This window comes from Colobus angolensis, unplaced genomic scaffold (assembly GCF_000951035.1).
Source record: "Colobus angolensis palliatus isolate OR3802 unplaced genomic scaffold, Cang.pa_1.0 Scaffold158, whole genome shotgun sequence".
NCBI lineage: Eukaryota > Metazoa > Chordata > Mammalia > Primates > Cercopithecidae > Colobus > Colobus angolensis.
This window is the reverse complement of record NW_012114688.1, coordinates 1,280,929-1,305,627: the sequence shown is the minus strand read 5'-3', so window position 1 is coordinate 1,305,627 and position 24,699 is coordinate 1,280,929. Positions and strand designations below refer to the sequence as shown.

At 37.1% G+C, this 24,699-nt stretch overlaps 1 protein-coding gene across 1 annotated transcript in view; it reads right to left on the bottom strand.

Moving 5' to 3' along the window:
- Positions 1 to 3,326: 3,326 nt before the first annotated feature.
- TCTEX1D1 (Tctex1 domain containing 1) overlaps positions 3,327 to 24,699 on the bottom strand; it is a 32,276-nt gene continuing 10,903 nt past the window's right edge. The window contains exons 3-5 of the mRNA XM_011936854.1: positions 11,577 to 11,668; positions 5,648 to 5,772; positions 3,327 to 4,812 (exon numbers count right to left, since the gene is read on the bottom strand). Coding sequence (XP_011792244.1) covers positions 4,609 to 4,812; positions 5,648 to 5,772; positions 11,577 to 11,668 — 421 coding nt within the window. The 3' untranslated portion in view covers positions 3,327 to 4,608. The remainder of the gene's footprint in view (positions 4,813 to 5,647; positions 5,773 to 11,576; positions 11,669 to 24,699) is intronic.

Below are 24,699 nucleotides of genomic sequence, written 5' to 3'. Positions count from 1 at the left end.
CTAAAAAAAAAAAAAAAAAAAAGCGACCAAAACCTAACCATCTATATTACAATGCCATTCAAAAGAAATGAATTCAAAAGGTAGCTGAGGTGGATGCAACTGGGGGACCACTTTGACTACTCGGGAAAGTAATACATCAAGGCTGGGCGCGGTGGCTCACACCTGTAATCCCAGCGCTTTGGGAGGCCGAAGCGGGTGGATCACGCGGTCAGGAGATCAAGACCATCCTGGCTAACAAGGTGAAACCCTGTCTCTACTAAAAATACAAAAAATTAGCCGGGCGTGGTGGCGGGCGCCTGTAGTCCCAGCTACTCGGGAGGCTGAGGCAGGAGAATGGCGTGAACCCGGGAGGCTGAGCTTGCAGTGAGCCGAGATCGCGCCACTGCACCACTCCAGCCTGGGCGACAGAGAGAGACAACGTCTCAAAAAAAAAAAAAAAAAAAAAAGGAACACATTAGCGGGGGTAAGAACTAGATTGCAGAAGGTGAAAGTAGCATAGAAAGAAGTGGCAGAGAAAATCAGAGGTAATGGGCGCAGGCCTCTCCTTTATAACAATTTTGGGAGCAAAATGCATAGTAAATTATGAATAACTATTTAATGTTGAGTTTTCTTAATATATTTTTGGGTAATATCTAGAAACACCAGTCAAATGATGGTCCTAACAGAGAATGTGTTCGTTATCTAGGATGGCTACATTTACAAGCTCTAATTTCTCAACCGTTGTTGTTTTTAAAATCATTTCCGTATACTGGGATAATTCTTAAGAGTTTTTTTTTTTTTTTTAATGAAGGAGTTAAACTAGCACTTAATTTCCCAACATATAATCTGTTGGACTCTGTTGGAAGAACCTCCTATTATGTATTTTCTTTAAAGCCATTTTATTAACAATGACAGCAGATGACAGCACTGACACCTCCATTCAAGATGCTAATGTATTTTTGAGAGAACGCTTACATTTTTTGTGATGTCTGAAAACACAAAAGGATCATCTAGGAATTTTTTTTAATGAAGAAAAGAAGGCATTATTTAATGTTAGTTTTGGAAAAACAGTTCCTATAAATTTTTCGGGGGTGGTTTCTGGCTGATGTTCCCAGCGTTAACTGAATTTTTAGTAATTTGCTATTAGTACTCACTATACTTGCTAAAGATTCTGCTAATGAATATTTTATAAAGCAGGAGGATGTTAGGTCTCAATCTGGATGACTGCCAAGTCTAAATCTCTCACCTTGATGTCGTAGCTCAACTCCAGCCCCATGTTCTCAGCTGCCGGAAGCTAACCCCATCTTAATATCCCATCATTAACTTAAATTCAACAAGTGAAAAATCAAACTTCATATTTTATTCCTCAAATTCTTCCTGCTGACTTCCTTATTTTTGTTAATAGGCCCATTGAACTAGTGACCCACACTGAAACTTTCAATTGCAACCATAAGAGCTACTGTACTGAGAGCTTTCTATCAGGAATTATGATGGTTTAGCAAACATATGTATTTAATTATCACCAAAATCCTATGAGGTAGGTACCAGTATTATCATTCCTTTACAATGAAGAAGCTGTGGCTTAGTGAAATTAGTAATTTATTTGAGGTCACTTAACTTGTGCCTGGGACAGCAGGACTCAGACCTAAGTCTGCAAATGTTCAGAGCTCAAAACTTTCAACTGTCTTTTCATATCATGTTGGAGTCACTTCTGACTCCTCCTTCCCCTTGCCTACTCATGTAGACCTTGCCCCTATAGTGTCTCATACAACTATCCTCTCCTTTCCATTTCCAATGCCACTGCCTCTTCCAGCCTCTATTACCTCTCACCTCCCCAAAGAGTCTTTCTGTTCTTTTCCAACATATTCATCTTCTTAGAGCGTCCGTTCATTTATATTGTTAGTCTAATGAAAAACCTTTAATGATTACTTATTTTCTTACTCAGATACTCACAACGTATTCTTCTAATCTTAGTTCTAACCACTTACCTTAATGAACATTGTGTTTTATCCAGCCTAGACCTCCTGTAATCTTCTGCCCGTTGAAATTCTAATCTTTCCTTCACAGTCTAGCTTACATTTTCTTTCCTTTCATGAAGGCTTCCACGATTCCATTAATTGGATAAAGATATTCCAGATTTTTCTTATGACAACATATTTGAGCCTATACTGTGGTCACTTGTGTACTCCTGTTTTCACCCCTATATGATCCTGATTCCTCAGGGGTCGAACTGTGTGTGCTATTATCTGTGCAGCTGGGAGTTCTGTAGCACAGTGCAATGCACATAATGATAACGGTAAAAGTAAAAATGATTTTTATTGCTAGGCACTGTCAAGTTATGTGGTCAGTGTCCTCAATACGTCTTCAATCTATTAATAGTAAGGGAAACAAAACTAAAATTCAGAAGTTAGCTCAACCATGAGAATGATCAGAGGAGAGAGAGAGAGCAGGAGGCAAGCAATGAATAGAGAAGGACTGAGAGAAAAGGTGAGACTTGAGTGTGACCCTGAAAAGTGAAGAAAGTTGCTTAAGTGGGAGGGGGGGTGTTCTGAGGTAGGAAAGCATGAGTGAACGCTCTGGGGCAGGGATGGGCATGGCTGGTCTGGGAAGAAGGATGGCACTATAGGAGAGGAAAAAAATACCAGGGAAGTTCAGGGTGTTTCAAAGTAAAAGAATCCCTTCAAATTTATAATGTCATTTCTTTCAAAATTTCTCATGATAAGGTTCTGTGTGATAATTTCTTTCAAAATTTCTCATGATAAGGTTCTGTGTGATAACTAGCTTCTCCCAAGTTAGTTGCAATGAGTGAGTTTTTACTGTGTATTCTTATATACTGCTATATAGTTGCTAGAATTCATCATTGAGTATCTGAATTACAGTGCATGGCAATATGCTGGTAAACTGCTTTCTTTTTTGTTTTTTAACTGCCATCATGTTTTGCAGTTTCGAGTCTCAACACAGCCTGGGGAAGATGGTAAGAAATTATCCCGTGGATTAGAATTTAGAACTCTAAAACAGTCATTGTTACAATAGACTTTCTATATGTTAAAGAAATTTCTTCATTTTGATTTATTCATACAAAATTGTGATATGATTACCCCCGCTGTTGTTCCATGAAGGGAGATGTTCACAAATGTGTCATGAAAATATGAAGCTCATTTACTTATTATACTTGTAATCTAATCCAGATTGAAAACTGGTCTGTGGAGATTGACAAATATTGGTTGTGATAAATTATTACATAGACATATTCCCACTAATGCACTAACAGGAAAAAAATAGTGAAAATTGACAAATTCATTTTGAATAATCACTTTAAAAGCCAGAAAATAGCAGAAAGAAAGAGATTTTAAAAGTATCAATTTTTTACTATACGTCGTTTTTGGGGAAAAGTAAGACATCAAAACATTTTAAAATTAAAGCATTGACTGGTGTTCCATTCGCTAAACTCTTTTTGATATGAATGACAAATTATTTTTTCCTTAAGACTACAGCATTGTTAATTTTCTCCATATGTGTACAATTTGTCTTTGACCTTTAATAAAAGTCCTCTAGGTAGTCCACTTACCATCCAAGAACAATGCCACAACATCATTTTACTTGCACACAAAGACTTGAAAGCTTCATAAAAATAAATGATCCATGGCATAAGATACATTAACCAGCAGAATAATAAGCTATTTCAGCCCTGTGAATTTTACCGCCCATCTATTCAAATCCTCACTGGGTCACTTTAGTATTAAATTCATAGGAGTAAAATGGTAAATACACGTGCTTTATTTGTTAAGGTGCCAGCTATATATTTTGTGAAAAAGTTTGTTAGCTCAGGATATTTAAAAACGATGTCTCTTTCCAATAAATGATTTTATGTGTTACAGACACATTTAGTATTAAGCATCATGTATATTTAATATCACAATGTCTACTTCAGTGCCCCAAAAAGCCTTTATTCACTTTATAGTTTCCATTACTGAAGAGCCAACATTCAGTTCTCCCACAGTTGTGTAAAGTGCAGGCAAGCCACAAGAGCTTCTAGTTTTAGCTTGCAGCCCGTGGGACCACGATAATTGTTATGAAGCCATTAATTCTACCTCAGCAGTTTCAACTGTCAGGTACATGTAACAATAATTGCACTTAATGAATGCTGCTCAATTTATTAAGTACAAAATGAAAACCAGTATTCTTTTATATGCAGCACTGAGGCATATTATTTATCATTTGTGTGTACTATGTTGAATATTCTGCTATCATTTATTGGTCAGGGTATATAGCCATAGTTTTCCTAAAGCTTCTCTTTATTAAAAAACAATGCAGGAAATTGTAACTCTCTAATTAAAGAATAATTAAAATAATTAGTACCAAAACAAATATTTAATAGGAATCCATGTCTATGGAAAACAATCCAGCAAAACTAAGACCAAGTTCCTGCTTTAGATAAACAAGATTCTTTCTGTGCTACCCTCCCTGCCCCCAATCTTTACTAGAATATGAAAAAATTCAAAAGCTTCCAGTTGCTTGAAATATCAGTGTTGTTTCTTTCTCAAAGTTTTTGGCAGTAAAACTTTTGTATACAGACATACAGCCTGCCTCAGGATTTTCAAAAGTAAGAGCTAGATTTCTTATTTTCAATCACTCAAGATAAACTGCATAGACATTTGCAAGAGCGAAAAGAGAAGAATTTCTGAAAACGTAAGATGAAAAGGTATCATTTTTGGGATCCCAGAGGCATCTGCTTCCAATAAGTATGCTCTGCCTGTTCAGTTGTCCAATGTGAACAATCACAATTAGTTTATATCGTGGAATCATCAAGTCCTTGACCTGGGCTTTAATAACCTAGAAATGTAAAACAAGGGAGGGTCTTCATTTAGCTACATTGAAACTCAAAATTATTAACCTTTGTTATAAATATAGGGGATTTAATATAATAGCATGATGCATTGTAGATACTTTGAGTAATTTTTGTAGAACCATAGCTATGATTCCCTTCAAGCATGGTCCTCTTGAGATAGAACATTCAGGGACAAAATCATAACACCAGCAATAAATCTACCTTTTCTAAGATACATGAAATAATTATAATCCAGAGCACAGAATTTAATAAATTACATTCTTTGAAAATTTATGTTAAGATGGCTTCATGTCAAAGAATGTTGGCATTGGAGTTACACTGTCTTATTCATGTCTAATTAAGGAGCCATACATCTGGAGTCTCCTGTGATATAACTAATCATTAATGCTTATTAAAGAGTTTGTTATAAAAAAGAGAGTAGAGAAAACCTTGATGAAGTGCCAGCCCTGGGGTTGGTAAAAATAGAAACGTGCTTAAAGTCTGTGTTTGATGGCACTCAAAGAAGCTGCCTTAGTGAAGAGAAAATAATCATTAAAATGTTGTATCTTTTATAATAAACACTTTTATAAATGGGGCAGTTTTATACACTTTTACATAATGCATGCAAATGATGCACATGATTGTTTTAGACAAAGGTTTTATGTATACACACACGTGCGCACACACACACACTCATATATGTAGAATATGACCTAATTATAAATATGCATTTTAACTGTTACTGTAAATTAATTCCCCTCATCAAAAAAGCAGAGGGTTCATTGTACTTTAGCAAATATTCTAGCCAATGTTAACACTTTGGGCAAATCACACATGTACCTCAGAAATGGTTTTAGTCATCTGTCTACAGAGCTCTGGTTCATATTCTTCTACTTGTAGATAGCTGGTTAACACATCTTTCAAAATATGATTGACAATGACCACAGGAAAATGTTTGGGAGGACCTGAAAATACACATAAAATTTATTTCTAAAAAGTCATTTCAAATCATACCCACCCACCCCATAGGCTAATCAAAAGAGTATTGAAACATGGAGGGATTTAATCTTCTGGGTGGACTCTATTAAAAGAAACAAGTGGCTCTAATTAGATTTCCCGTCAAGTGTGCTGGGAGAAGAAGACAATATTTTCATACATTTACCTGACCATCTCAAAAGTGTGTTCAATACTGCTGGGCTTTGACCTTGAAAGTCTCTTCCTTCCCAGGCCCCATTGTTAGGGACATACTTCAAAGTCTCAACAGCTTTCTAACTGGCTCTCTGCCTCTTATATCTCCTGCTCCAATCTATCTACAGATCTTAAGTGATATTCCCCTTAGCAAGGTCTAAGTTGTGGTTCCTTACGGTCCCTTCTTCTGCTACCACAGTGCCCCACTTGCAGACTGCTCCAGCCTCACAGGCTGCATCTGCCTATAAAGGTGCTCCTGTGTCTTTACTCTTGCTCTTTCGTTTTCAAATGGAATACCTTCCCCATCTTGTTCATCTGAGAAACAGCCACTCATGTTTCAAGACCATCTCAAATGTCTTCTTCTCCAGGTAGCACTCTATCTCCTGTCAGGTAAAAATGTCCCTCCTTTCCATGCACTAGGTCCCCACTGCCATCCTGGCTCCTAATCCACTTGATATTGGCTAAAGCATACCTGCGTTTCCAGTTATATGGTAAGCAAGCTTGGATTTTATGCTCCTCAGAGTCTAATACAATGCTAAAGGCATAAGAAATTTTTAATGTATGATTTCTGAATTTAAATAGAATTACAAATTTTATAGATAATAATAACTATATATGATATATGATTATTGTATACATATATAATAATGAATACTTTTTATTAAGCTTTTGCTACATGTCAGGTAGTGTGATAAGCACTTCATATTACCTTATATAGTCTTCCAATAGATCTCTGAGGTGAATCTCACTGTTATCTCCATTTGGCAGGTGGGGAAACAGAGATTTAAATACATTGAGTAACCTGCCCAGAATCACACACAGAGGCAGAGCTGGGCTGCACACCCAGGTTTATCTGATGCTAGAGCTTATATTCTCAACCACATTTCATCCACGTTCAGAGGAGAAGCTTCAGATGAATCTTCTTTATCCTGCATCCCAGGAATATTAGCCATATCATCACTTTGGTCATATACTAATGTCATTGCATGACATGAACATGTGCCCGGGGCCTGGCATAGAGAAGTCCAATCATTATTTGTTGAATTGATAAAGATGAAGGAATGAGATCAAGAATTCCATTCAATTCTCTTTTAATAGTTGTCAATATCTATTTATAAGTGTTTGTTTGGGATGACTGTATCTGTCAGGGTCAAAGGAAACATATGGCACCCTATAGTTAAAATAATTCCAGGAGGAAGTTCCAAGAGGGATGTAGAAAATCACAAGGGATAGTGCAGTAGCCCTCAGCCAGTGAAAGTAAGGTTGTCAGCCCACCCCCAACCCCAAGATTGGGGAATAGAGTAAGAGTTTTTAATAGATCCCGGAAGGGTGGTGTGGAGAGGGCTCCCCTGGGAGCAGTTTCTGTCCTTTGGTTGAGGAATGTAACCAGGCTGTGATGAACTCACAGGCAGGAGCCAGGGAAATAAACAGCTCCACCTCACACTTCTCACTCCCTCTGCCTCTCTGCTGAGGTTTCCCACTGGCGGAATTTAACCAGAAGGTTATAGCCCTCTGACTGCAGTTCAGTTAGGTGAGCCTCTTGAGGTTCTATAAATGGTATTTTTATTTTCATGATAATATAGAAATTGTTGAATTCCATTTAAATCATGGCAGGGTGGGGGTGGAGAATGAATCTGGATAGGTAAAGTGGTTCTTAGAGATCTCCCCATCACCTCCTGCAAACCCAAACCTAGGGCATGGTTGATTGACCCAAGGGTAACAATGCTCTGGGCCAGGACAATGAGAGTCTTTTCTTGGAATTTTTATTTTAAACTTCAAGTAGGAAAAAAGAGTCAGCCTCTTTCTGGTGGCAAAAGTTACCATGTGACTCTGAGGACCTGCTGGAGGCCATGTTTTTCATGGTGGAAAGGAGGCCAGGCCACCCAAACAGAAGAAAGTGCACACAGGTTAGTGCTGGAAAGAGGGTCCTGGTGGCACTTGAGTCTGTTTCCAGTAGTTCCATTGTACAGTGCTACCAATGTCCTTTCCACACTTTGCTTGGATTAAAAAAAAAAGTCATTAACTACATTCTGTTTTGAAAATACTTTGAAATATGGTAATAAAATATTCTTTTCTTACTTCTTTGTTACCTTTCCCCTAAACATCCAGAATCATCCATCAATGTTCAGCTTTTGACTTCTGAAATAAGCTCCTAAAACTACTTTCAGAGTCAACTGATGTGAATGGCAAAGTTTTTCTTCTCTTTTGAGATTTTTTTTTTTCCTTAGGAGAAAAAACATGTTCTAGAAATCAAAAGGCAAAGACCTGAAGGATCCAGACAAAAAAAATTTTAAAAACAAACAAAACTTGTCCTTAAAAAATAGATAAAGATAAGATTACTTAATGTATGTGGGCCTCCACTACCCCAAATTGGGGTAATAATAAGAATTACTACATATTTTTTTGTTAGAATTAAATGAGACAATATATTAAATATATTTAGAACAGTACTTGTCACACAATAAAACACTCCTTAGATATGTGATCTTATTAGTGTTATTGCTGTTATTGTAGTTATTGCATGTTGAAGGAAGAATTGGGGATTTACCTTGCTGAGAAGGTAGCAAGGTGAAAGAGGACGTAAGTTGGGAGACAGTGAGGCCTGCAGGGTTGGGAAGGACCCCATGGGGTGGTGCAAAATCAATGCTGAGAGATTGACAGGGTCTAAGAAAACCTGACATAGAGACAGGGCCTGAGCACTTCATGGAAGCTGAACTCAAATAATTTCTCTCTCTCTTATTTTGAATCTACTTTCCACTGTGCTGGCTTCATTCTCAAGGCAGGCTGTCTTGATGTAGTAGCAAAGATGGCCACCAATAGTTCTAGTCTGGCCTGGTGCTCGCAGTCTGTGTTTGTAAACAACCAGGTGCCACTATACTCATAGTTCCAGAAAAAGTCCTGTGGAAAACTTATCCCATAATTAACATGAAGTCACAATGAATATCATGGAAGGTTTTTATTCTTAGTGATCTATAGTAAGGTCCTCGAGTCAGTCACATTCAGGAGTAGTAACATGATGAATGGAGAGATTTAAACATATTACATCATTTGATGTAATTAGCTAGCATCCCTATGATGTATAGACTATTATCCCTATTTATAAGTGAAGAAACTGAGATTCAATGATGCTAAATACCTTGCTCAAGGAATTAGCAAAATTAGTATTCAAATTCAGATATGACATATGCTACAGCCTGCATTTTCTTTGATATTTGTTTTAGTAATTAATGAAGAGTATGTAAATGGTATTTTATTATAAGAAACACAGTTTCCTTATCTATTCCCTTTTTTCCTTTCATGAATTTTACTCATGTTTCATCTCATTTTTTTAGCTGTAATTATTTACATAAATGCTCTCATTTAAGATGTGTTTAGATGATGCAAACCTTATCAAACAGAATGAAAAATTAATTAAACATAATAGTGCTGGTGATTGGCTGATATTTCCTTCCACTTTTCTGGCCAGTATTACATTGTAAAGATATGATAAACTCTTTACCAAAGTCCCACTGATATAGTTTGGATATTTGTCCCCTTCAAATCTCATATAGAAATGTGATCCCCAGTGTTGGAGATGGGGCCTGGTGGGAGGTGTTGGGGCCAGGAAGGTAGATCCCTCATGAATGGCTTGGTGCTGTCCCAGCGGTAGTAACTGAGTTCTTGCTCTATAGTTCTCCCTCTATTAGTTCACATGAGAGTTGGGTGCTTAAAACAGCCTGGCCTCTCTCTTGTTCCTTCTCTTGCCATGTGACATGCCAACTCTCCTTTCCTTCTGCCACATCTAAAAGCTTACTGAAGTCTTACCAGAAGCAGATGTTGGCACCACGCTTCCTGTATAGTCTCTAGAACCATGAGCCAAATAAACCTCTTTTCTTAGTAAATTACAGTCTCAGGTATTTCTTTATAGCAATGCAAAATGGACTAATACATCCACAAAATACCTTTCTTATGTTAAATAAACCCAGAAACAAGTAGAAGTGGAAATACAGTTTTGATTAAGTATTAATACAATGGATGGTTGAATGCTTTAAAAAGTGAATTGTCAAGCATAAAGTACTTTAATTATTTAAAAATTCACATATTCTATTGTAGGAAAATATGGGTATATTTCATCTATACTAAGCTTTTTCTAAAATTACCTTTCTAATGTGGCTCATACTCAGTACTTCTAATACTGATAAGATGCTTTGAGAAAACAAGTTGCAAAAAATATCCTTATGTAGAAACAAAGGGATTCACATTTCACCTGCCTCATCTTGTTGAAATCTGATTCAAACCCTTCCAGCATGCACAGTTCAAAGTCATAGACACCTTATGGCTAAGAACTTTTAGTTGCAAGTGAGGGAAAACCTGACCCAAACTTAGCTTGTCTAACTGAAAAGTTAAAGGGTAGTCAACTGGATTTAGGACTCAAATGATGACATCAGGATTCTGTTGTTCTCTCTCAGTTTCAAGTCAGGGCAAGATGGCAGACACTGCCAGAGCCCCTATATTCCTTCAAGTTTCAGGGGTGTATGTTCTTCTGCAACAGGCCAAACAACATTTTCTGAATTTAATCTCAAAGGCTTTGATTGGATTGACCATGGTTATATGCCATCCTAGAATCAGTCACTGCTCTATCTATAAAGCCAGTGCCAGCTTCATCGGAATGCTAGGATCAAAAGTGGTGACAATGGTGGAATTTCAAAGGAAATTTAGTAAAGTTACCAGAGAAGTATAAAAGTATATTGGATGGCAGGAATATTAGCTGTCGACCACAAGCACTGTGAAAATACCAGTAGATTGGCTAATTATGGAGCCGTGTAATCCATGTAGTCTTGGGGATTCCTGTAGAAAACTGGCTACAAGGCCGAAGGGGACATGCTGATGGTCTATACTTTTCTTGGGGTTAACTGGCCACAGATGGAATCACCTTGGCCCATAGAGTCTTCCTTTGCCCCTTGGTAAATCTCTGTGGAATTTCTATATAGCAGTAATTATATATGAATTCAGATAATAGTGGGCAGGTACGCATTTAGAGAAAACAAGTGGGTCTATGAGGAAACATGGGTGGGAAAAGATATTTGCCGTGGACTCCACTTGGGAGTACAGGGGCAGGTGCAAAGATCTTTGTTTTCAAAGACTCAAAACCTCAGTGGTAATGGATAAACATCTCTGTCAACAGGGGACTATGAGTCATTTATCTTTGCTTTGAGTTTTTTTTTTTCCTTCACCTATTAACAACACTGATTGGTTTTGTTGGCTAAAACATCAATACTTATCTTTTTCATTTAAGTCATATCTCTCTATGTACTCAGAAATACTCAGTGAATTTGTTAAGTCAGTAGTATACTATATACATCAGTGCCACCCAGTGAATTGCTTGGCATTTGGGAAACATTAGTAAAGAAAAGTAAGATAGCAGGTGTTGCTACCATTCTGCTGAGGAAGAAACTAAAGCAACATCAAATCACTCAATTCATTAAAGTCCCTTATATTGTGCTAGAATTGAAGACAATGCCAGGTTATCAAATATCATTTTTAAAAGCATCAGTCACCAGTTTAGAAGTTTAAAATAGGAGTGAGAGATAAAAGAACACACCCAACTGATAGGTGTTTTCCATCTGAACTGTAAGGCGAGAGACATCATCACGCTGACTAGGTTCATCCATGTAAGACACGGTACTCGTAGAACTAAAAACAAGGGAGAAAACGAATTTTAGTCATTATTATAACAATAACAACAAAATATAATGTTGCTTTAAGCTAAAATGTTACAAAGATGAAGTTTTGTCAGAAAATTTCAAGTAAGTCCTATGTAAATATCACAGTGGTATATGGAAAGTCTAAAACATTTTAGAAATGGAAATATTAAGATGCAAAGGAGTTATTTGGAGAAGGCCTCAATGTGATGGCTGAAGCCCAGGGCAGTTACTCAGGTCATCAAATTATCCAGAAAGTGATCCTGGGTTGATGTATGTGTATGGGGTAACAGAACATACTTCAAAATCCATTGCCAATCATGTCTCTACCACTGATATAAAGCCTCTCGTCAAAGTAGACAAAGCTCACAAACAGGGCTGGGAGACATATGAGGAAGCTTAAAATGTTGGGAAACAACTCGATATACACATGGAGTATTATAAAGGGTTCACTATTATATGGAGTTCACAAAATCCCTTTAGTATGAAAAAGAAAAATGAGAAACTCATCTATGTGGTAAAGGAAACCGCAATTCACCAAAACCATAATAAATTAATAAGCATCAATCACCCTTTTCAACATTAAAAAAGGTTTTGGTTTCATTATCAAGGCAATATGAGCTTATCCTGGTGCTAAACTGGAGACCCAAGCAAAGAGGAGCCCCCAGTGTCTCTCTAGCACTACTTAATTCAATTTAGTTCAGAGGAAATTCAGCTGCAACTAATGACAGTCTCAGAACTCTGCACCCTCAATTTTCTCCACCTGTGAAAATGAACGTTAAGACAGATGTCATTTCAAAGGGGAGGATATAATAGCATGTGTGTGTGTATGTGTGTGTGTGTGTGTGTTCAGAGTGACCACTTTTCTAAGCAGGCTATGTTTTTGCTTTAATTAAATAAAAAGAGATATTTGCTCTTAATCTTTGGGGATCTTTTTTCTTGCAAGGAATTTAAAATACTTAGTTCTATGCTGTGTGGAATTAATGAACTTCTTACAAATTGATATTTTAAGAAAATCACGGGTAATCTATTTTTAAAAATCCTTTAATGCAATACAACTTACATGATAAATTAGGGTTTACCCACTCAGTCCAAGAAAATGGTGGAAGAAATTCTGGCTGCTTTTTTCACGGTGGATTTCTGCATGAGTGACTTAGTCTTTATTCTTATAACACCTGCCTGCCTCAATTTACTGCTGCCCTTTGAAGTAGCAACCAGCCTGTTTGGCCACCCCGGCTGCAGGTGTTGTGGGCAATACCAAAGACTATTACTGATGCTTAAAAAACCCAATGTTACATAAATCCCTTGATTCTAAGATAAGTCAGTCTGTCCCATCACCAAATGTGCTACTTTTAACTTTGGAAAACATTTCCCATGAATTATCTCATTTTACTTTCACAATATCCTCTGAGGAAAGTAAAAGATTCATTATTCTACCCATTTCAGAGATAAAGGGAATGAGGCAAAGGGCTTAATGTTCATGTATAAAAGGCAGACAGATTTCAAATGTCCTGTTTACCTCTTAGTGACAAAGTCCCAAGTATGATTATAACTGACAGAATGAAAATAGGGGCCATGAAGTAATTAATCACTGCAATTAAAACTTACTTGCACAAACATAGAGAAGGTATTCACAAAAATTTCTTTTCTACTGAACACCATATTAAAAATTCATGGAGAAGAAGAGGTGGTGCAAAACTCAAATTAGCTGGAGTGAAAAGTCCAAGACAATAAAAGCAAATAAGGATTTTGATAAACTGTTTTCACTATCAGTTACTGAAGATTGACAATCAGTGCACTTAATATTATTATGAAACTGGTAAATGTCATAAGGGCAGCTTAAAAATCCGACTGGTTGAAGATTGGTGTGCAAACAGAAAGTTTTGCAGATTGACTTTTTTTAAGTTATTGAAGATGAATTTGTTCAGTGCTCTTTTATTTCCACAGTAATCATGTAAACAGTGTATGCTCATTTTAAAAATTCAAAACATACAGAAAAACATAGAGAAGAAAGTAAAATTACACAAAATGTATTAACCCCAGTGGTTCTCTAACCCCTGTCAACATTAAGAAAATCATTTCAGACATTTGATTTTACCTATGGGCTCATATTAGCGATGCTTTTAAAAAAATTTAAAATGTATCATAGATTACTTTCCATGTCAATAAATAGCAAACAATACTTTAAATATCAAGACGGTACTTAATATATGAACATTCTGGGTTTCATTTAACCATTTATACTCCATGCCTTTTAGGCTATTTCCAATATTCTACTATTATAAAGAAAATTGTAATGAACATTGTGTCAGGGACTCTTATTTACTTTCTAAAGTTATTCTTTCCTTCTTCCTTGGTAGCAGAATCCTACATTTGTAGGACTATTCCTCTGCAGACTAACAACAAATTCTCAGTCTCTTTTTGTGCTATTGTGGCCTATATGGCTTATGAGTCAATGAGATGTAAGTGGAAGTGTTGTGTGGAAATTCTGAGAGGTTCCTCAAAAGAACTAATGCAGCCTATAGGAGCCTGTTTTGACCCTTCTTGGTGACTGGAATGTGGATATTCCAGAGCTCAGCACTATCTTGGATCTTGAGATGACCTTGTAGATCACAGATAAGAGAGAAGCCTCTGAACTTCCTCTCTTCAGACTTATTTTATGTAAGAGAAAAATAAATTTCTATTTTGTTTAAACTAATGTTTATTATTATATGCAGCAGTAGATCTAACTGATAGAAAGTCTAATACAGAGTTTGCTACCTGGAAGTGGGATGCTACAAGTAATCAATAAATCATACAACTTGGGGCTGGCAATGGTGGCTCATGCCTGTAATCCCAGCACTTTGGGAGGCAGAGGTGAGCAGACCACTTGAGGCCAGGAGTTCAAGAACAGCCTCGTTAACATGGCAAAACCCTATCTCTACTAAAAATATATTTTAAAAAATCAGCTGGGTGTGGTGGCACACACCTGAGATCCCAGCTACTTGGGAGGCTGAGGCACAAGCACGGCTTGAACCTGGAAGGTGGAGATTGCAGTGAGCCGAGATCATGCCATTGCACGCCAGCCTGGGCAACAGAGCAAGACTCTGTCTCAAAAAACAAAACAAAACAAAAACCAGTAAAACCCATAAAACTTGGAATTAGTCTTAGAAAGGAACTAGGGCTTTCAGGAGTAAATTTTCAATATTTTGCTGGAAATCTGGTAATTATTTTAAAAAAAACTATTATTTTTAGATTAGGGGTACATGTGAAGGTTTGTTATATAGGTGAACTTGTGTCACAGGACTTTGTTTTACAGATTATTTCATCACTCCGGTATTAAGCCCAGTACCCTATAGTTATCTTTTCTGCTCCTCTCCCTCCTCCCACCCTCAACCCTCACGTAGGTCCCAGTATCTGTCGTTCCCCTCTTTGTGTTTGTGAATTCTCGTCATTTAGCTCCCACCGATAAGTGAAGACATGTGAAGTCTGGAAATTCTTATCCTCCAGAGGGAAAATATTTAATTAGTCTATTGCTTTCAGTGCCTTGGAAGGTTGACTGTGCATCAGTTAAGACTACAATGTCATAAAAAATTACAGGAAAAGTTTATTTTTTAAAACCTGTGTTTATGGCGTTATAAAAAGCTGAGATCCCATAGTTCCCACATTAGAATGAATGGGTTAGAAAAAGGGAGAGAGAGAAAAAGAAGAAAAAGTTGAACAGAAAAAATAAGATATTGATTCCTTGAGAAAAGACAAAAGGAAGAGAGAAAATATTTAAAATACTTGCGGTTATGGGCAAACAGCATCAAACCAGAATATGGGCTTGGTAAATTTTTAGAAATAAAACAGTTTTATGTTTTAAAATTGGGGAATTGCCAATATCAGTTCAGAATACTGGTTTAGAAAAACCTGGGCATATTTTCTATTGATAAACAGCTTCATTCAATGAAATCTTTAAAGATAAATATGTGAGATACCCAAAGAGTACATTTATAATTTTAATTGCCAGTGCTATACACCTGGCACAATACATTTTTGGGGTATATATCACAACTTTACAAATGGATGGGTTTCGGTTGTCTATCATCAGACTTTCCCTAGTTCACAATGACAACCCTTCTAGACAGGTCGTCTCATTGCAAAGTGAATGCTATGGTTTTATTTTTTAAATATAAAAAATGTTCTTGCTGTCTATGTGTTTTACCAGCTTGTTGGCATTTATGGAGAAAAAAATTCAATTGGCAAAAAGTGTCCCAGAGAGTTATAAAGTTTTAGAAAGAAAGGTAGATGAAAAGTAATGCAATAAAAGAAAGTCTGGCCAAAACCACTGGTGAGAACACTTAACAAATTAACTAATATTATTGCAGATGGAAGACTAACAACTTGTGATTCAATGAAAAATTGAGTGAATATCTGAAACCACATGTGCTATTGCTGAAAACAGACAGCCTGCATACAGAAGTAGCGGCATGAAATTGGTCCAAAATAACAAAAATAATCCTCTTTATATGTACCTGACTGACACTGGAAATGCACCATGCTAATCCAACAGTATGCATTCTGATTATTTGCAGGAAAAAGACAAAAAAAAAAAAAAAGTTAAGAAGTTAGAGCCTGTAGTCCCAGCTGCTTGAGAGGCTGAGGCTGGAGAATTACTTGAACCTGGGAGGCAGAGGTTGCAGTGAGCTGAGATCACGCCACTGCACTCCAGCCTGGGAAACAGAGCAAGATTCCATCTCAAAAACAAAAACAAAAACAAAAAAAAAGAAAAGAAGTTCGAACATATTTACTCTTTAATGAAATTCATTTTTTCTTAAAAACATCTTGCAAATTTGCTTGCTCACCAGTCTTTGAATTACGTAAACACAAGGCATGTCTTTTTATTATGACTGCTAGAGATGGTAACAGTAATTTCAGTTAATTCTCATCAGCCACAATAGCATTTAATTAGTATTGAGAACTCATTTCCAGACCTTTTCAATGTTATTATTATTATACCTAGATGTTTTCAAGCTGCAGGAAGAGATAATATTGAATGCATATCTGGCCTTAGAAACATTAAAGTAGTATATTTAAAGGTCAGAATATCATCTTTTCCTTCTATTTGTAACCATGAAATGCCTGGAGCCACCATATTTATAAATATAGTATCATTTAAGTGTGTCTTTTTAGGGGGTGGATAAGCTGTTACTAAAATCATGTGCTGCCTCCCAGTGGTGATGTTTCCGAGTGCACAGAGAAAAACAGGGTCTTCAGGGTATAAATTTGTACATTTGTACTTTCCATTTTCCTTCATTCTTTCAACAAATATTTATTGCCCACAACATGTCAGGCACAGTGGGAAGTACTGGTAACACAGATAAAAATAAGAGCCCTTGTGCTCAAAAAACAGGATGTAGAATATAAGATTAAATATGCACAGAAACTCCTTTACTTGGGAACTTTCCACCTAAGACTATCCATGGATATTTTTATGAGTGTAATGCTCAAGACCAAAGCATACCAACTTGTCCCCCAGCAGTAGATGATATTATCTGTCTGGTAAGATAAGTTAGTTTTGCAGCTATTTAGTTTATACCTAATTTGCTGGATTTTTATGTACAGGCATATCATATTTATTGTGCCTCACTTTATTCTGCTTTGCACACAATGAGTTTTTACAGATTGAAGGTTTGTGGCAACCTTGCATTGAGCACATCGATCAGCATCATTTTTCCAATAGCATGTGCTTACTTCGTGTCTCTATGTCACATTTTGTTAATGCTCACAATGTTTTAGATTTTTCATATTATCATATCTGTTATGGAGATCTGTGATCCGTGATCTTTTATGTTATTATTGTAATTGCTTTAGGGTGCCACAAACTGTATCCATATAAAGCAGCTGACTTAATTGATAAATGTTATGTGTGTTCTGACTTCTCCACCGACCAGCCATTTCCCCATCTCTCTCTCTCTTTGGGTCTTCCTATTTCCTGTGACACAACAATATTGAAATTAGGGCAATTAATAACCCTACAGGGGTCTCTAAGTGCTCAAGTGAAAGGAAGAGTCCCACATCTCTCACTTTCAGTCAAAAGCTAGAAATAAACAAGTGTGGTGAGGAAGGCATGTCAAAAGCCGAGACAGGCTGAAAGTTAGGCCTTTTGGGCCAACAACTAGCCAAGCTGTGACTACAAATAGTTTTTTTTTTTTTTTTTGAGACAGAATCTCACTTTGTCACCCAGGTTAGAGTGCAGTGGTATGATCTTGGCTCACTGCATCCTCGAACTTCCAGGCTCAGGTGATCCTCCCACCTCAGTCTCCCAAGTAGCAAGGACTACAGGTGCACACCACCACACCTGGCTAATTTTGTTTTAATTTTTTGTACAGACAGGGTTTTGTCATGTTGACCAAGCTGGTCTCGAACTCTTGAACTCAAGTGATCCACCCACCTCAACCTCCAAAGTGCTGGGATTACAGGTGAGAACCACTGCACCTGCCTGAAAAGCTCTTAAAGGAAATTAAAAGTGTCACTTCAGTGAACACGTGAATGATAAGAAAGCAAACCAACCTTACTGCTGATATGGAGAAAGTTTTAATGGTCTGGATAGAAGATCAAACCAGTCACAAATTCCCTTAACCCAAAGCCCAATCCAGAGCAAGGCCCTAACTCTCTTCAATTCCATGAAGGCTAAGAAAGGTGAGGAAGCTACAGAAGAAGTTTGAAACTAGCAGAGGTTGATTCATGAAGCTTCAGGAAAGAAGCTATCTCTGTAATATAAAAGTGCAAGGTGAGGCAGCAAGTGCTGATGTAGAAGCTGCAGCCAGTTACCCAGAAGATCTAAGGTCATTGGATAAGCTAAGATCATTGATGAAGGTGGCTACAATAAACAACAGATTTTCCATGTAGATTAAACAGTCTTCTTTTAGAAGATGCCACCTGGGGTTTTTATAGCTAGAGAGAGGTCAATGCCTGGCTTCAAAGCTTCAAAGGATGGACTGACTCTTTTGGTAGTGGCTAATGTAGCTTGTGCCTTTAAGTTCAAGCCAATGCTCATTTACCATCCTGAAAATCCCAGGGCCCTTGAGAATTATGTTAAATCTACTGTATTTTATAAATGAAACAAAAAAGACTAGATGACAGCACATCTGTTTTATGGCATAGTTTCTTGAATATTTTAAGCCCACTGTTGAGACCTGCTGCTCAGAAAAAAAGATTCCTTTTAACATATTACTGCTCATTGACAATGCATCTGGTCACCCAAGAGCTCTGATGGAGATGTACAAGGAGATTAATGTTGCTTTCATGCCTGCTAACACAACATCCATTCTGCAGCCCATGGATCAAGGAGTAATTTTGACCTTCAAGTCTTATTTATTTATCTACTTATTTTTTTATTTTTAATTGATGTATCATAGTTGTATATTTTTATGGGGAACATGTGATATTTTGATCCCTGCATATACAATGTATAATGATCATATTAGGATAACTGGGATATCCATTACCTCAAACATTTATCTTTTCTTTGTATTGGGAACTTTAAAATTCCTCTAGCAATTTTTCCCTCTAACCCCCACTAACTATTTTGGAACGTACAATAAATTATTGTTAACTATAATCTCTCTACTATACTATTGAATACTAGAACTTATTCTATCTAATTATATTTTTGTATGCATTCTCCAGCTTCTTTTCACCCCACAAATCTTATGATTTAAGAAATTCATTTTGTAAGGCTATTGCTGTCACAGATGGGGATTTCTCTGATGGAGCTGAGCAAAGTAAGTTGAAAAGGATTCAGCATCCTAGATGCCATTAAGAACATTCATGATTCATGGGAGGAGGTCAAAGTGTCAACATTAACAGGAGTTTGGAAGAAGTTTATTCTAGCCCTCAGAGATGACTTTGAGGGGTTCAAGCCTTCAGTGGAGGAAGTAACTGCAGATGCAGTGGAAATAGAAAGAGAACTTGAATTAGTGTTAAAGGATACAAAATTATAGCTAGATAGGAGAAATAAGTTCTAGTGTTCTTACTACTGTAGGGTAACCACAGATGAAAATAATACATAGATTCAAATAGCTAGAAAGAGGACATTGAATGTTCCCAACGTGAAGAAATACTAAACGTTTGAGATAATGGATATACTAATCACCCTGATCTGATTACTATACATGATATGTATGGATTACTATACATGAATATGTATAATTGAAATTTTCCGTTAAAACATAACATTTAAAATGGTTGAAAAATAAATGGAACCTGAATATACGGCTGAATTGCTACAATCTCATGGTAAACTTAAACAGATGAAGAGTTGCTTCTTACAAATGAGCAAAGAAGGTGGTTTCTTGAGACGGAATCTACTTCGGGTGAAGATGCTGTGAACACGGTTGAAATGACAACAAATAATTTAGAATATTACATACACTTAGTTGATAAAGGAGTGGCAGGGTTTGAGATGAATGGACTAATTTTGAAAGAAGTTCTACTGTGGGTAAAATGCTATCAAACATCATCACATGTTACAGGGAAATCTTTCATGAAAGGAAGAGTCCATTGATGTGGCGAGCTTTAAAATTTATTTTATTATTTCATTTCATTTTATTTTTATTTTATTTGAGATAATGTCTCTTTCTGTTGCCCAGGCTGGAGTATAGTGGTATGATCAAAGCTCACTGCAGCCTCAGCCTCCCAGACTCAGGGATCCTCCTGCCTCAGTCTCCCAAGTACCTAGGATTACAGGCAGGCACTACGATACCTGGCTGATTTGTTTGTAGGGAAAGGGGTGTCTCACTATGTTGTCCAGGCTGGTCTTGAACTCCTGGCTGCAGTGATCCTCTTGCCTTGGCTCCCCAAAGTGTTGGAATTATAGGTGTGAGTCACTTTGCCCAGTCTATTGTCTTATTTTAAGAAATTGCCACAGCTCTCCCAACCTTCAGCAACCACCACCCTGATTAGTCAGCAGATGTCAACACTGAGGCAAGACCCTCCACCAGCAAAAAGATAACAACTTGCTGAAGGTTCAGATGATCATCAGCATTTTTAGCAATAAACGATTTTTATACTAAGGTATGTACATTTTTTTCTTTAGATAAAATGCTATTGAATACTTAATAGACTACACACAGAACAATGCAAACAATTTTTACGTGCAGTGGGAAACTAAAACATTCATGTGACTTCCTTTATTGCAAAATACACTTTACTGCAATGGTCTGGAACTAAACCTGCAATATTGCTAAAGTATGCCTGTAGTTTTTAGGTATTTTACTCACATTATTTGCTCCATTTTACAAGTAATAGAAAGGTTATAATGGAAAGAAAAGATAATTTTCAAAAATGAAAGGGGCAGGAACATGACAAATGACATGTTCTTATGGAACACACTTTTTTTTTTGAGTAGGGGTGATTCTGAAGGATAAAGAATGAACCATGCAACCTGTGAAAAGCACAGCTCTGGAGTGATTGAAGGTAAGAAATGGTGATTGACAAAGCACAACAATTTTAAGTATGTGGATGGAAGACCAGAGTTAGTGTCTGAAGCCTATTGAGCTAATGCTCATCCAAGAGCAAGGGAGGTGATAGTCAAGCACAGCCGATGAACTTTTGTTGCAGCTCCTGGATGAAATGCACTGGTTCAAAGCTGTGTCATGCTGGGCAATCATCAGAGAGGTGATGCTGGGAGTGCGGGTACCATGAATACCTCTACAAAGCTGTGGAGATCATCAAGGAGGAGTGTGACCTATTACAACAGGTTTCCAACACAAATGAAACTGTTCTTTTGGGTTTTTTAAAAAAATAGATGCACAATGGAATGTGTCAGCATGGAGGTAAAAGTGTACATTAAAAAAATCTGAACAAGCATTTTTCTATTTGCTGTAAATACATCTTACGTCTCTAAGAGGAAAGCCCCTAGCCACTCTGGACTTAACGCATACACAGACCTGTGAACCTAACTTGTTTGTGAACAAAAGAAACTTGCTTGCTCAGGAATTGATAAAGTGCAACAATTATTCATTCGATGATCACAAAATATTTATTGAGTGACTACTATATGCCAGGCACTATTTTAGGTCTTTGGGATACAATACTGAAAAAAACAAAAACAAAAACAAACTATGGTCTCTGCTCCCATGGAACTGTTACTTTAGTAAGGAAAGACAGAGAATAGACAATAAAATCCTAAACAAGCAAATTATATATTATGATAAAAGGTGATACATGCCTCAGGCAAAAGAAAAAATAGAGCAGGTTAAGGGAGTTTGGAATTGGGTGGAGGAGAGGATGTGATGTGCAATTTCAAATGAAGTGGTCAAGGTAGGCCTTCATGAGCAAAGACAGGAGGTGAGGAAATGAACCACATGGATGGCTGAGGCAAAGGTATACCAGGAAGAGAGAACAGCACATGCAAAGCCTTTGAGACAGAAGGCTGCTAGTGTGTTTGAGAAAATGCATAGAGACCAGCAGCAGAGGGAGGAAGAAGAAAAGGAGTGAACGGAGATAAAGTTGCAAAGGTGTCAGGTAGCTAGATCACGTACGGCTTTGTGGGCCATTATTCTGTAAGTTCTTACTCTGATAAAGCAGACACACCCCTGTATTTTCTGAGAACTATTAACTTTCTTTGCCAAATGGCAACATCAGGTTTTACTCTCACATCCCTTGCCAACATTTGGTATTACTCTCTTTTCTCATGTTTTGCCATGTGGATGGGTGCAAAATGGTATCTTGTTTTAATTTATATTGTTTCTGCTTGAAAGTGAGTTTTAGCACCTCTTCATATTCTGCTTAGCCATTTGGGCTTTGCTTCTGAAAATTGCTGTCTTCTTTGACTATTTTAAAAATTGTTTTCCTAGCATAAGTTGTTAATGTGCAGGATTAAAAAAAGTATATGTATCTTCGGCCAGCCTATTAACTATGTCTATTGCATCGTTTGTTGAACAGAAGCACTAGATTTTATTGTGGTTATGTTTACCCAAAAATTATTTTGCTCTATGGTTTGAGTTTTCATTTTGGGATCTTCTTTCAGAAATCTTTCCTTACTCCTAGAACACAAAGGTATGGGTCTGTGCTTTCTTCTCTTAGCTTTGTTAACAGATTTCCACATTTTGGTCTTCCATCTGGAGTTTATCTATGCAAAGCATGTAAGGTAAGAGGTCAGCTTCATTTTCCTCCATGCAGTGAGCCAATTTTCTGCCAACACAATCTATCATTTCCCCATTTACAGACATAAATGGGGATAAAAATATCTTCTCTATTTAACTTACACAGATATCGTATGTGAAATGGCTTAATAACCTATAAAGTACAACACAATATTAGTTGTTATTGTGGTTTCATTTGGGAACACGGCCATTTCAGTTTTCACAAACTGTTTTCTCTTTTTGGGGGAGGCTGTATCTCAGGCAGATCTTGTTGGGGGCTTTAGTTTAATGTAGATGGCAATACAACTTACCTCCTAACTCTGATCTTCTAATCTCTAGCTTTCTCTTTCAGGTATCAAAATGAAGAAATTGTTCTAGCAACACCATTTTCAATTGCCTATAAACAGCTCACAGTAGTATAGATTGAATGATGGAATACATTCATCACTGTTGAAATGAAGTAATGAATGCAATTGTTTCCATTTTGGGCACTTTTACTGGGAAGACCTAGACAAATGTGAAAAAAGTTACCAGGCAACTCTCAGTTTCCCTGAAAAACGAACTTACCTAAATTAGAAACCTATAGTTATTCACTTTTATATGCCTAATATGTGGCACAGTAATTGGCACATAGAAGCTAATAAATCCTGAATAAATGAAGAAATACATATAGTGTGGCCTAACTGGCATGTTAGATGCCATCAGTGGGTTCACACGGGGAGCTGTGGGATCCATACAGAAAGTTCTGGTAACATGGCATCACTGTAATTTTGGTTTGAGGCAAAGGAGAGAATGTTCAGCCCCCAACCTTGTCCCTAATCTGCTAGTGGAACTCCTGGCCTCACAGATAACAAGCCTGGATATCATGTCACATGATCCTGTGAAAGTAACTTGACCTCATAGCTTCTGTTTCCATTTTAAGAAAATGAGAGAAGCACATCTGTTCAAACACTGTTCAGTGTCTGCCAAAGCCTGAGCTTCCAATAAGAAAGATGTCATTGTAAAGACCCGCTGTTACTGTGGATGGGGAACAGAAGGTTCTGGTGAATGAATATAATAGTTTTATTAATGCAAATCCCACATGGATTGCCAATTTTCAGGAAATGAAAATACTTGACTAATAAACAAAAGCCCATTTTGCTGCTTGCTAATTCTGTAGCTTTGGAGCCTCAATCTCTCTAAGCTTCTGCTTTTTCATTTGTCGAATGGGGGAGATAATAACATCTATCTTTAGAGAGCAGGAGTCGGCAAACATTTCTGTAAAAGGCCAAATAGCAGATATTTTTGGGTTTGCAGGCCCTATGGTTTCTTTTGTAACTAACTCAACTCTGCTGTTACAGTGCAAAAGCGGCCAGAGACAACACATAAGTGAATAGGAATGGCTGTGTGCACATAGAGATTTGAATTTCTTATTATTCTTACATGCTGCAAAAAAAACTGTTCTCCTTTTGATTTTTTTCACCTATGTAAAAACCATATTTAGCAAAACAGATGCATATTGGAATTGACCCTTGGGTCATAGTTTGCCAACTCCTATTATGGAGCTTCTATGGTACATAAATAAGGTTCATGGTAAGGGCTCTATAAATGTTAGCTATTATCATCCTTATTATTATAAATTGTTTAGGTAAAAAGTAATTTGAAATCACAGATGGAGTATGATGACAACTGTGTAGTATGGGTCTGATATACATATGTCCAGGTCTAACAGAAATATGCCAACACACTAACAGTTACAATGTTAGGATAATAAGATCCAGCTTAAGATGTTTCTGTTTTTTCTTTAATAAAACATAAAAATTACATTGCATTGAAAAGATAGGGGCGGAGCAAGATGGCCGAATAGGAGCAGCTGCAGTCTCCAACTCCCAGCGCGAAGGACACAGAAGACCGGTGATTTCTGCATTTTGAA